Source organism: Protobothrops mucrosquamatus, unplaced genomic scaffold (genome assembly GCF_001527695.2).
Source record: "Protobothrops mucrosquamatus isolate PMUCROS unplaced genomic scaffold, P.Mucros_1.0 scaffold162, whole genome shotgun sequence".
Taxonomy (NCBI): Eukaryota; Metazoa; Chordata; class Lepidosauria; order Squamata; family Viperidae; genus Protobothrops; species Protobothrops mucrosquamatus.
The window spans coordinates 373332-387658 of record NW_015386525.1 but is presented as its reverse complement, the minus strand read 5'-3'; the positions used below and the strand labels follow the sequence as shown (position 1 = coordinate 387658).

At 38.5% G+C, this 14327-nt stretch overlaps 2 protein-coding genes across 2 annotated transcripts; one reads left to right on the top strand and one right to left on the bottom strand.

Moving 5' to 3' along the window:
* The first annotated feature begins 3133 nt into the window (after nt 1-3133).
* On the top strand, nt 3134-6134 carry SMDT1 (single-pass membrane protein with aspartate rich tail 1). Its single transcript, XM_015813526.1, has 3 exons — nt 3134-3328; nt 4680-4820; nt 5927-6134. The coding sequence occupies exons 1-2, from the start codon at nt 3185-3187 to the stop codon at nt 4815-4817; spliced, it is 282 nt and encodes a 93-aa protein (XP_015669012.1). The 5' UTR covers nt 3134-3184; the 3' UTR covers nt 4818-4820; nt 5927-6134.
* A 2625-nt stretch (nt 6135-8759) lies between these two features.
* On the bottom strand, nt 8760-13927 carry NDUFA6 (NADH:ubiquinone oxidoreductase subunit A6). Its single transcript, XM_015813525.2, has 3 exons — nt 13763-13927; nt 12300-12415; nt 8760-8971 (listed from the first exon to the last, which is right to left on the bottom strand). The coding sequence occupies exons 1-3, from the start codon at nt 13902-13904 to the stop codon at nt 8840-8842; spliced, it is 390 nt and encodes a 129-aa protein (XP_015669011.1). The 5' UTR covers nt 13905-13927; the 3' UTR covers nt 8760-8839.
* Nucleotides 13928-14327: the final 400 nt, after the last annotated feature.

The following is a 14327-nucleotide window of genomic DNA, read 5'->3' as shown; positions in this document are numbered from 1 at the left end:
AATCTTACATAATTTCAGGTGAATATGAGTTTAATTTTTTAGTGTTCAGCATTCAGAATCTATCTACCTTCTGCTGCTTTCTGATTGGGGGGGCATTCACAATTTAATGGCTTACATTTATGACTTTGAACGTAACTAATTATTGAATTAATGAAACAAGAACTATTTATAACCTTACAGATTAATACAGCATTAGTAATAGCCATCAGTTATATACTTAGTTTATATGGCATTTGCAGTAATCTAAGATTATTATTTCAGAAAGAAAATGAATTATCTTTACTGCTCAGTAAGATAAAACTAAATTGCCATGATACATATTAGTAAAATTAAGTTTGGGGAATTGTTTGAATTACATTGTGATTGATGTACACCTGGTTCCAGAAATGATTTTTCTTGCAGTATTTTTGATCACAACCAATAATACTGTTATTAGTAATAAAAAAGCATGCTAAATTTTATAATAAACCTAATAACCTCCTATAACATTCTGGTAATGTTATATTGCATGTTATTTTATATAAAAAGTGTTTTATAAATTGCATTTTACCCAAAATAGGAAAGTACAATATTATTTCATAATTATTTGTGGCTCAAACTTAATGATCATTTTTAAAATAGCATACACTTACTTTATAGTTTCCAGAAGGGAGTCTATCTTAAGCCAAGTCTACCTTGGAAACAAATTTATGAATTGCACAGATTTTCATGAATGTTTTTTATTTACACAAAAATATGAATAAATATGTAGGTTTTTAAAATTATCAGGAGAACTGTTTTTACTTTAGAGTTGAAAGATTTATCAAAGTTATAAACTTCTAAAAGAACAAAAAGAAACTAATAGTCTGTGGCCCATAAGAAGAAGAGAGGTAGAAATAGCATATACGCTGTCATGTGGCAATCTCTGATAATTTTATCTTTGCAAAGTCTTATCTTGGGAGGCCATCACATTTTCTAGTGATTCCCAAAATTGCAGTTTTATTGATACATTTTTGGTGAAATTATCAGTTTGTTTTTATCAGTTCAGCTTCCATGCCATTACCTAAGCTTGATGGTTAAATTGACTTTTTTTCAGCTCAGCCGTAGCATCAGAGGAATTGTAACAGATTTTTTTACAGTAAGAATGTTGGCGCTCTTGAAAAGGCAGTTCTTCCACTGGAAAGGAACTTCTGCCTTCGTTTGATTCTAGATACTCCCACCACCACCATCACAGAGGTTCAGTGGCTATCTAATACAGGGGTTCTCAACCTTGGCAACTTTAAGACTTGTGGACTTCAACTCCCAGAATTCCTCAGCCAGCAAAGCTGGCTGAGGAATTCTGGGAGTTGAAGTCCACAAGTCTTAAAGTTGCCAAGGTTGAGAACCCCTGATCTAATAGCTAGGATTTCACCAATCCTTTATGCAGAGGAAAAGGGCCTTGCTGGCTTCAACCTCCCATCACAATGACTACTTAAATTTAGTATGGAACACGAGGCATGTGAAGTGAGGAGCATTGGTTGAATGTCCAATTTTGGAACCATCTATTTACTGGTCAGATACAGACAGATAGCTTGCTGCAAAGTGGGCTTTGAAATTTTCTAAGGAAATTTGGGGAATGAAACAGGGTGAAAGTGCATCTTGAAGCATTAGAAGGAACGTGTGGGTTGGCTGACTTCAAAGTAGAAAACAGGTCTTTGCTTTGAGGTACAGAGTTAATTTGGATTGGATCTGGCCAGAAGCTGCAAAGAAAAAAAATTCCAGAAAAATAATTGCACCATAAATGCCAGAACTTTGCTGAGGCCTCCATTCTTAGCCCACCTCCGTCTTCCTTCCCATCACTATTATAAGAAGAGTCCAGAGCCACTTGTGTTTTTCCTACCCTGTTTAAATTTTATAGAGGACCTTGGAAGGCAGTAAGATCATTTACCAAGGCAATCAATCAGATAAAGATGACTTGAATTCATGACCGAGACATTGGTCTTTCAGCCCCCCAATTCACAGGAGCAAAGGGAAACACATTTAGGCTTACAAGATTCTGTTACTGCAATTGCTCTAATAAAAATAGTTTTAGGCCTTCACAGTGTCTATTACAGGGCTTTTCAACCAGTGGTACGGGTACCACCTGTGGTACATTGGCACCTGGCAGGTGGTACGCGACCATCCTAGAAAAGTGGTAGCGGGGGAGGGGAATGAGCTGAACCCGCGCAGCACCGCACAAGCCTGAGCGAGAGATGGCTGGAGCTGCAGGGCTGTCAGTGCTTAGCGGAAGCGCCAGGATCAGCGCCAGGCTCCAGCTGGAGCTCGGAACTGATCCTGGCGCTTCTGCTGAGCCCAGCAGAAGTGCCGATCAGCTGAAATGTTGTAGCATCTCCAGGATCTTGTGATTTACATTTAGATGCTTGGCAACTGATTCATGTTTATGACGGTCACAGTGTCCCAGGGTCATGTGAAGTGACCAAAACCAGCTGCAACCACCCAGCAGACGGGGGGAATAAAAACCAAACACCTCCCACCCTACCCCCGTTGCCAATCCTCAACAGAAATGCTCACAACAATGAAAACCTCGGACAGGAGGAAGAGCGCCGCCAGATGGGCAGGCAGGTGTCTTGCTTGGCTGTGGCTTGGGGGGCACTTTTTTTAGTGCCATTGTAACTTCGAACAGTCACTAACCAAAGTGTTGTAAGTCGAGGACTACCTGTACTTTATCACTTTTTTCCTTTTTGGGGGGGGGGGGTCAAGTTTTTGACACCTTACTAGGCGACTGGTGGAACTCGGATGTTGCCATATCCTATAAGTGGTACAATGGGTGAAAAGGTTGAAAAGCCTTGGTCTATTAGTCTGGTCTGCCTTCTGGGGTTGACATGGACTGAGAAATAAGTCAGGACAGCCCAAATTACAAGACTCCCAACGAACCACAAGAGGGCAGCAGAGATACAAAGATAAGACACAATTCCGTTACTAAACTATTCTATTTTTTATTGGCAACTTTCAATGCGGCTCCAGAAGCATTTAAACATGTCATCTGAACGGAAACTAAAAAAAAAAAAAGACTAATTCAAACTTTTCAGACACCCGCTATTTAAATAATCTCTCCTTCCGCCTATTGATATCTCGCGAGGTTTGAAAAAACACCGCCCATTCTTTCGCTAGTTCCGGTTATCAAGAAAGTGTCCGATTCCTAGGGGAGGAGCTGCCTATAGAGGAGATGGCTTCGCGGTTGTGGTCAGCGGCTGGCTCTTGGGCAAGGTTGCGTCCCGTCGAGAAGCAGAAGGCGCCCTTAGCAACCGTTTTATCCTCACGAAATATAACCGTCACTCGGACTGGCGCCATCTTGCCTAAGCCCGTCAAAGTGAGTGAGTGGGAAAGGTAGCCGTGGCTTCTAAAGGAGAAACGGGGAGGAAGCAAACTGACCAATCGCTTAGCAAGGATGGTGTAAACTGGCAGGTTGTATCAGCCAATCGCGTGTAGCTTATTTGGAAGGGCGGGTTATGTTAGCGTTCGATCGTTGCCTAGCAATAAAACAGTTGTGGGGCAGACGCGGAAATAACGCGTCGTTAAAGGGCGACAACTTTATTTCGTCTCGGAGAAGCGCTGTGGACAGTGACACCCCCCGACATTTTTTGGGGGGGAAAAGCTGAAGTCGTGCTCTCCCCCCCCCCGTTAGTCAGCATGAGAAAATAACGCTTTTAAGTTGGTTGGGCAATTATGCAGCAGGCAATTAAGTTGGTTGGGCAATTATGCAGCAGGCCGGCTTATTTCAGGGATGCCATTATCCCAGTGTTTCTCAACCTTGACAATTTTAAGGCATGTGGACTTCAACTCCCAGAATTCCACAGCCAGCATTGCTGGCTGTGGAATTCTGGGAGTTGAAGTCCACATGCCTTAAAATTGTCAAGGTTGAGAAACACTGCATTATCCTGTTGCAAGCGGTTTCCTATTCTGGCATCCCCGAAAATGCCGTAAGCCACGCCGCAGTTATTTTAAAAACTCAGCGGCAGCTTCATCTGCAATGTCTATGGAGATTCTCAGTCATCCAGGTCATGGTTGTCCCAAAGGTGCTTTTTCAAGAAAAAAAGCCTCTTGCAAAAGCACCTTTGGGCTTCACCTGACAGGTGGTTAGATTCGAGGAGGACCGATGTAGAGGGGACACGAAAGTCCCTCGTAAGTTGAAAATCAAAGAGCGAGATGGTTATGATGACTGGAATGGAAATTTGAGATCATCTAAACCAGTGTTTCTCAACCTTGACAATTTTAAGGCATGTGGACTTCAACTCCCAGAATTCCACAGCCAGCAATGCTGGCTGTGGAATTCTGGGAGTTGAAGTCCACATGCCTTAAAATTGTCAAGGTTGAGAAACACTGATCTAAACGCAGATACAGTTGTGTTCTGTGATATCTGTGTTTGTAATTTGAAACATCCTGAAGATGTATTTTATTAACTATCTTTATTATTCTAATGATGTTGGGTACTTATTCAGTCTATGGATTCTTCATAAATTCTTCATTTGAAGGTGATTTTCAAAAATGCTTGCACCTGAAAGTAACTACAATAAGACAGTAGTTAAATTTACTGAGGCAGCTGTGTGATTCTTTTTGTTCTTTCCATCAGTTCTAGTTATACTCTGGCAGCTATAAATTTGTGCATGTGTATTTGAATATGTGCCAAGAGTTATTAACCAGCTTTTCATTAATCCTTTTAGATGCCATTTGGTCTTGTCCGAGTGTTTGCCGTTGTAATTCCCTTTCTCTATGTTGGGACACAAATCAGCAAAAGTTTTGCAGCTTTGCTTGAAGAACATGATATCTTTGTACCAGAGGATGACGATGACGATGACTAATAGGTACAATTATAGCTGCCCAACCCTTCTCAGCTGCATGTATCCTCTAACTGGCATGCTGGGAGATTTGGGGAAGTGATTAAATGAATAGTTGGTCTAGGACAGGGGTGTTAAATTGCCAGCCCGCCCACCCCAGCAATGCAAAATCGCAATATGTCACAACACGTCACGTGACGCAGCGAGTTTGACACCCGTGGTGTAGGACAAAAAAAAACCTTATAGCTCCAAATAAAAAATAAATTTGAAGGAATTGAAAGAACTGAACAAAATCTATTTTTGTTCTTCCCTCATGTATTTTTGACCACATAATTTGCAGATTTAGGATGAAGAAACTGGATTATTGTTTATGGCTACACAATTGAGAATTAAAAACTTCTTGCTGCCAACTTCAAACAATTTTATATCTAATTGTGCATATATATTCTAAAGAAAATTTGCAGCTTCAAACTGGGACAGAAACCCATCCATTTATCTTTTCCATATCTTAATATCTTTTCATTATCATTGCATGAATGGTCCCTGTCCTTCTGATGCCTTCCTCTTTCTTTTTCCTGTTATCTTCTACATCCAGTTCTGCAGTAAAACTAAAGTAAGCAAATGCAAGTTATGCTTTACCTACTTTTAATTATGTCAGTAGTATTCTTTGTATAACAACTATAACATGATGGGAATTGATATTCCAAGACTTTGTACATACTTGATATTCTATTCTGTAGTAGGCTAGTATAAGTATGTTATGTTAAATACTTGCCAAAGATACATTAAATTTGATTTAATAGTATATGCGATCATGCAACAGCATTGTGTTTCTGATGTGCATATTGATATGCATATGAATCTTTTCCATTTGAGCCAATGCATTCTTTGTTTCCTAATCAGGAAACAGGTATACACCATTTTTTTCGAGCTGAAGTAACACTCCAAAAATTAATATCAGGAAAATAATTATTCCCTCATGTCATTTTAGAGCAAGTTGCACATTTTAAAAGTGTTATCCAATTGTGCACAAGTCTCTTGTCCTAAGCTTTACTAGTTCTAAATAGTGCAGAACTCGTATTCTGTAATCACAAAATAGTTCCTCAGCGTGAAAAATTTCTTGTTTTTTACAGGTCTACAATGTGGCAGTAAGAGGAACAAAGCCATAATAAAGTGTTCCGATGTCAATGTTTAATCACCGCTCCTCAGATGTCTAAAGAACATATTTTGGGGACAGCTGGACTACCCATTGTACCACGGATTGCTTTGTGCATGTGTAAAACAATGATGTTTAAATGCTATATCTATTTAAGAATACATATTTATGTCTTGATTCAACAATTGTTGCATGTTTAGAGTGTACTTTATTTCTGAATACACTGGATCCCTAATTAATAGTGAGAGGAAAAAAATATTTGATCCCCTGCTGATTTTTTTATGTTTGCCCACTGACAAAGAAATGATCAGTCTATAATTATAATAGATTTATTTTAACAGTGAGACAGAATAACAACAAAAAGATCCAGAAAAACGCATTTCAATAAAGTTATAAATTGATTTGCATTTTAATGAGTGAAATAAGTATTTGACCCCTTCGCAAAACATGACTTAGTACTTAGTGGCAAAACCTCGTTGGCAATCACAGAGGTCAGACGTTTCTTGTAGTTGGTCACCAGGTTTCCACATATCTCAGGAGGGATTTTGTCCCACTTCTCTTTGCAGATCCTCTCCAAGTCATTAAGGTTTTGAGGCCGACGTTTGGTAGCTCAAACTTTCAGCTCCCTCCACAGATATTCTATGGGATTAAGGTCTGGAGACTGGCTAGGCCACTCCAGGACCTTAATGTGCTTCCTCTTGAGCCACTCCTTTGTTGCCTTGGCTATGTGTTGGTGGGCCATTGTCATGCTGGAATACCCATCCACGACCCATTTTCAATGCCCTGGCTGAGGGAAGGAGGTTCTTACCCAGGTTTGACAGTACATGGCCCTGTCCATCATCCCTTTGATGCAGTGAAGTTGTCCTGTACCCTTAGCAGAAAAACACCCCCAAAGCATAATATTTCCACCTCTATGTTTGATGGTGGGAATGGTGTTCTTGGGGTCATAGGCAGCATTCCTCCTCCAAACATGGCGAGTTGAGTTGATGCCAAAGAGCCCAATTTTGGTCTCTTCTGACCACAACTTTTACCCAGTTCTCCTCTGAATCATTCAGATGTTAATTGGCAAACTTCAGACGGGCCTGTACGTGTGCTTTCTTGAGCAGGGGGACCTTGTGGGCGCTGCAGGATTTCAGTCCTTCACGGCGTAGTGTGTTACCAATTGTTTTCTTGGAGACTATGGTCCCAGCTGCCTTGAGATCATTGACAAGATCCTCCTGTGTAGTTCTAGACTGATTCCTCACCGTTCTCGTGATCATTGAAACTCCATGAGGTGAAATCTTGCATTGAGCCCCAGACCGAGGGAGATTGACAGTTATTGTGTTTCTTCCATTTGCAAATAATCGCACCAATTGTTGTCACCTTCTCACTAAGCTGCTTGGTGATAGTCTTGTAGCCCATTCCAGCCTTGTGTAGGTCTAGAATCTTGTCCCTGATACCCTTGGACAGCTCTTTGGTCTTGGCCATGGTGGAGAGTTTGGAATCTGATTGATTGCTTCTGTGGACAGGTGTCTTTTATATACAGGTAACCAGCTGAGATTAGGAGCACTCCCTTTCAGAGAGTGCTCCTAATCTCAGCTCATTACCTGTATAAAAGACACCTGGGAACCAGAAATCTTGCTGATAGGGGATCAAATACTTATTTCACACTCATTAAAATGAAAATCAATTTATAGCTTTTTTGAAATGCGTTTTTCTGGATTTTTTGTTGTTATTTTGTCTCTCACTGTTAAAATAAATTTACCATTAAGATTATAGACTGATCATTTCTTTGTCAGTGGGCAAACGTACAAAATCAGCAGGGGATCAAATATTTTTTTCCCTCACTGTTTGAAGAATGCCTCTGAATAGTAAATTAAGAATTAGAGATCAAGGCTCGTGTGTTTCTTTTATATATTCTCCTGCTGTCCTCATCCTTTTAGGAATATATATTTTACTGAATTGAGATGTCCTGCTGAATTAATATCCTTGGGATTGTGCTGTCCAACTATGATACTACATAAAATAGAATGTCAGCTTTCTTTCAGAAAGGAACAAAATTACAAGCCTATAGAAAAGTACCGGTACATAAAGCAACTTCTCAATCTTGTTATTTGATTCAATTGAATCAGTATAAATACTGCCACTATAAATACACATTTTTATAGAACTTTGAGAAAGTTTTAATTATAATTTTGGTGAAAGCAAACTGCTTAGACAGCTATTGTATAACTATTAGATTTTTCCAATTACCTGGGTTTTTATTTGTTATTACATATAGCTGAAATACCTTAGAAACATTATAGGATTAGGATGTATAATGGAAGTATTACGTAGGTTGCTAAATTTTGAAAAAGTGTAATAAGCAACCTCCATCTCTGCTGTCAACATTTAAGCAGTGTGAGATTTTTATTCCAGAATTTGGAATATTACTACAATTTTGCGGCAGTAAACACATGAATGTGGTGTACCCTCTAAAATAAATATTTAAAAATTCAATAGACTCCTAAGAATGTAATATTTTGAATTGCATTTGGTTCCTTTTCTCCCAAATAAAATCTTTTCTGCATATATATCCAACAGAATCTCACCATATACTAAACAGAAATTTAGTGTTACTTTTTAGATTGCAGTGTTATATATTATTTAAGACATTAATTGCAGTGGAAGTGATACAATATACTTAACTACAGTCCGTGAGGAGAAGGGCGGGATATAAATCCAAATATAATAATAATAATAATAATAAAGTAGATTTTGCAAAATGAATCCAGGATGAAATAGCACCGGTTACTCAGAATCAATATAAATAATGCATGCCTACTTGAATACTTTCTTGCTGAAGAATAGTAAGATAAAGGCATTTATTTGGAACAGAAATAGAGTCATTATTCTCTATTGATGATTTAGTTCAAGGATCATGGCCCGTGTAGAACTTGGATAGGAAATCCGTGGGTTGTGGTGTTTCTGTCTCATGAAAAAATCTCATTATATGGGTCTTTTGTTTCCACACATTGATTGTTTCTTGGAATTCCATTTTTCCCTGTATCAAGAATAAGAGAACAATTATTACTTAAATTACCAATATGCCAGATGATAGTTCCTGTCAAATCAGTTTTAGGAACAAAATTATCAAAAATTGGTAATAACTGATTTTTAAAAACAACAACAACAGGTTTTATACTCAGAAGATCGAAATGGCTAAGTAACCCATGGCCCATCTAATTTCAAAGCTTTCTTTAGGAAATCAGACATTTGCTATAAAATCTGTTAGTTCTCTAATAGGAAACAGAGGAATACCTCTTTCTTTCTTCAATGCTACCCACCCTGTGGTGCCTCTTGTAAATCTTGGGGGGAAAGCTGTCCTTTTTTTCATAGAAAAAAAACCAGTCCACTCCTGCCTAGCAAGAGATCCTTAGCTTAGTGTGAGTCTTAGTACTCTGTAGGTAGGCTCTGCACATCGTATCAACAAAAAGACTCTGGATTCATCCATGATCCCTTTATGAAAGATGCTTGGGAAGAGAAGGGATATATCTTACAAAAACTGGGAAGAAAATGTTTTGGTAGGGGGTTGGACTCGATGACCTCCAAGGTCCCTTCCAACTTTATTATTATTATTATTATTATTATTATTATTATTATTATTATTATTATTATTATTATTATTATTATTATTATTATTAAGAGGGCACTAATATGGAGGGAAAGTGGCAAAAGCCCAGAACCAAGCATGCAACCAAGGACACGGGCCAAGAAAACAGAACACTAAGTAGGAAGCAGGACATCAAGAGGAGATTCAGAGTTCGCAGAACTATAAAGGAGATAGCAATAGATATGCTAATAAAAATGTTTTTACACTAAATATAGAATATGGGAAATAAACTGAGAGAACAAGGGATCTGACCTTAGGAAGACAAATATGCAGTCATAGACAACACTGAAACATGGCAGAGTGTTGCTTATAAGTGGCCCACATCAAGTTATTCAAAGGGAATAGATCCAGTAGAAATAGTAGGGATGTTGTATTGTCCCTAATATATACAGGAAATCACTAATCAGTGTGGAAATATTGTTAAAAGCATTTGGTTAAGAGTAAAAGGAAAGAATAAGTGATACTGTTGTAGAGCCACCTGGTTAGAAGATAGAGCTCTTTCTATTTTAGATGATTACTCTTTCAAAGAGTCATGCAATGCAGGTATTCCTTACTTAACAACCATTCATTCATAACCATTTAGTTATGATAGCATTGAATGAATACACCCAGTCCCCAAAGTTACATCTGTTACACCTCTCTTGCAGTCACATGATCCAAATTTGGGCACTTGGCAGCCTACCCAGCTTCAACTTCTCCCATCCTCCTATCACACCCCCCCCCAGCATTGCCCTTTCGGCTGCTCTGTCCTCTGCCCTGTAATCCTGCTGTCCTATGCTCCACCACTCCTGCCCTTAGCTGATCTTTGCCATCTTCCTCCCACTGCTAATGGGAGGAATAACTGCTAATAACTGTCTCACTTAGCAACAGAAATTTTGGGCTCAGTTGTTGTAAATTGAAGACTACCTGTAATAAATATATACATCTATTAAAAACTACAGGCTCTAAAATTCTGATACCAAATTTAAGCTTTCACATGCAGTGGACTACCCTATCCCAGCACTTGGGGAAAGTCAGTTTTTAAGTTTTCAGAAAGCTAAGGGGGTAGAGAGCTGCCAAACTGCAGGCAGGGTGACTATAGAAAAAACATGCTTCCTATATCCCACAAGATGCCAAAGTTTAAGGGAAGGGAATAGGAGAGTGCCGCAACCCTATCTGATCTGGTAGATTGGGTAGATGTTTTTAGGGGGATGTAGTCCTGCTGATAACCTGGCCCTGTGCGATATAGAGATTTCAGTTATGATTTCAATTATCCTAATATGTAATGGGAATTTAACTCTGCCAAGTCAAATCTCCAACAAATTCTTTTCATCTCTTGATCACTTCATTTGTCAGAAGGTGGGAGAAATTAAAAGGGTTGTCTGATATCCTGGACTCAATCCTCACTAACAAGGAGAATTGGTTGAAGAAGTAAAAGTGATTGGCACATTGAGGAAAAGTGGTCATATTGTCCAGAGGAAGATAGACCTGAATGCTGACTATCAGAAGACTGAATTTTGATAAACTTTGAAGGAAAATAGGTCGGACTCAATGGCTACAAATCTTTAAAGTATTCAGGAAAGCTGGGAAATTCAGTGAAACAAGACACTGAAAGTGGAATTACAAAAATGCCCACAAGGAGAAAGGAGATAAATCTAAACAGGCCAGCATTGATAGGAGCCAGGTTTTATAAAATGCTGAACATAAAAAGAGAGACATATAGGAAATTGGAGGAGAAAATGCAAAGATGAAAGAAGGTAATCAAAGGCACCATCATGAAAGCTCAAACTTAATAAAAAAGCTTCTTATAGACTACAGAAAATGTTTCTATAGATATATTAGAAATAAAAGGAAACTGAGGAGAATGTGCGCCCATTGTGAAAAGCAAATGTTGAATTGTTAATGAGTGATGATAAGACATCTGTCTTCTCTCAGGAAGGAAATGGAGCCCTAGCTCAGGGGTAGTCAACCTTGGCTCTTTTATGACTCGTGGACTTCAACTCCCAGAATTCCTGAGCCAGCTAAGCTGGCTCAGGAATTCTGGGAATTGAAGTCCACGAGTCATAAAAGAGCCAAGGTTGACTACCCCTGCCCTAGCTGATCATATTTGTACTAGTGGGGAAGGAGGAAACTGAAGCTTGGGATACACGAAAAGAGTTAATGAAAGAAAGTTTAGCTAATTTAATTGAATGTATGACTCCAAAATGGAGTACATATAGGATACTGAAGAAAATAGTGGAGGTGATTGCAGGTAACCTTTGAGAACTTCTGATGAGGTTCCAAAAGATTGAAGGAGAGGAAATGTTATCCCTATCTCTAAAAGGGGAAGGAACTGGGAAACCTCAAAGCTGGCAACTTGACATCTGTATTGGTTAGTTAGTCTTTGACCAGATTATCAAGCAACATGTTTTTAAGCACTTGTATAGACAAGCTACAATTACTGGTCATAGGAGCCGGTATGGAATTGTCACAAATATTACCGCTAGAATAATTTTATCTTTTTAAAAGTTACTTGCTTAGTAGAACATAGGAATGCTATAAACACAGCATACCTAGACTGTATTACCAAATAGCATCCAAGAAAGAAAACTCAGACAAAAATAAGAGGTATTTTCTAATATGTTACAACTTCCCATTCTTTCTATTTTCACAGATTTGATAAAAAGAGGAAATAATTATTTTCATAACACCCCTAATCTTACATCTGCTATGGATTTAGAACTAGTATTATTTGTCTTACCTTAATAACAAGCAAATCAATAATTCTGGGGTCTGTAGCATGGGCATTTTTCATGAACAACTCTCGCACCTTATCACGCCCCTGTTTCACTGTAATCTCCAGCTGGTATGTATGCACTAGACCAGAAGCAAAATAATGATCATGAATGAAAAATAATCCTATGGACATTATCAGTTGTCAATGTTATCACCACTCCTAATAAAACTAATTTGCGCAGGTTGTTTTACTGAAAATTATGTGATATATGTGAAAAAATTAATTAATAGAAAAAATCATTTAAGCTGCAGGAAAATAAGAAAACACTATCAAATATGATTATTCTGATTTTATCATGTATAACTAGATCTTCAACTTATCAGTCACTTAAGTGATTCTCCATAAGGAAAACTCTTTCCCAACACTATGTAACCATCCCATGCCCCAATATTAAATACTATACTAGATAATGTATTGTGGAAATGCAGCCTACAGATGTTTAAAAACCCCATTTTTGTTATAGGTGTAAAGCAGTTATTTTCATTTTCTAAGCAGAAGCAAAAATTATGTATCATTTGAGGTAATGTAAAACAATACAAAATCTTAAACTATAAGGCAGAGTTTTTTATAATTGGGATTCTCAAGCAAACTGTCTTGAGGATCAGTTTGATCAAAACATGAAACTACAATTTACAATGAAATAAAAATTGGATTTTTAAAAAATAAAAATAAAAGGTACATACATTTGAAATTTGTGGCCTTCTAAATCCACATGGTAATTTTTAATTTTTCTTTCCACTCTGTGGCTATTTATGAAACTATCTGTAACAGCAACTATTTCACATGTTTTTTTCTGCAAACAAATGTCCTGTACTATATGCTAACAGGCAATTAATATTTACACATTTATTTCTGGATCATGAGAGAGTTCCAATGAGTTTCAGGCTACATTCAGAATACACTGAATGTTCAACAATGACAATGAATATAAAGATGAATGATTATGAATGAATCCTAGCAACCAAAGATGATGAGGCAAGATAATAGAAAAACAGGCCATTAATCAATAGAACAGTTTGAATTATGCACTGAATCTTTATCTCAAATGCACACAATCGTATATTTACATACATCGATAATCTTGACTGAGTAATTATCTATCAGGGATGGTGTAGTGAATCCTGCAGAAGGGAGGGGTTGGACTAAATGACCTCTTAGGTCCTTCCAACTTTATGAACCTAATCCAAGCAACTATCTCCTATTTATTTATGCGTCTAGTCATCAAGGCGATTTAGAGTAGCCATTCCATTTAAGGCATTTCCGTGAAAATATAAAAGTACCCCTTTGTGATCTTCAGACCGGAGAAGCCGTAGAGGAAAGACATAGGACAACTCCGGTTTGCGAAGCTCCTTTTCAAACTAAGTTAAACGTTTCTTGCCCCTACGACCTTGACGGCGGAGATCGCGAACGTAATCACGGCCCCTCACCAGTATTTGGGATTTCGCGGTACCAAGTTCTATATAATTCTCTCACGTGCCGTTTGGCTTCAGCCAAATCCCGACTGAAGATTGGTTTGACTACGGCTCCGACAGCTGTGCCTGCCACCTTCCCAGCCCCGGCAGCCGCCATGTTTCCCGTTCAGATAAACAAACCCCGCCCTCATCGTTTCCTTCAAAGAGTAAGAGAGTGTCTATTGGCTAACAATTATGACATTCACCTAACGAAGACTGGCGATTGGCTAATCTCTAGCTTTATGACTAGAAGAGAGGACTACCCACTTACGGATAGTGACCAATAGCGTTGAGAGAATTGAAGATGAACATTGCATAGTAAACTCAGACTTGGCTTTGCTACCCTAGGCAGGGGTAGGCAACCTCGGCTCTTTTATGACTCATGGACTTCAACTCCCAGAATTCCTGAGTCAGCATAGCTGACTCAGGAATTCTGGGAGTTGAAGTCCATGAGTCATAAAAGAGCCGAGGTTGCCTACCCCTGCCCTAGAGGTTTATGTGTGGTAGAAGCATTGTGGTATGTACAAAGAGATATGAGGGA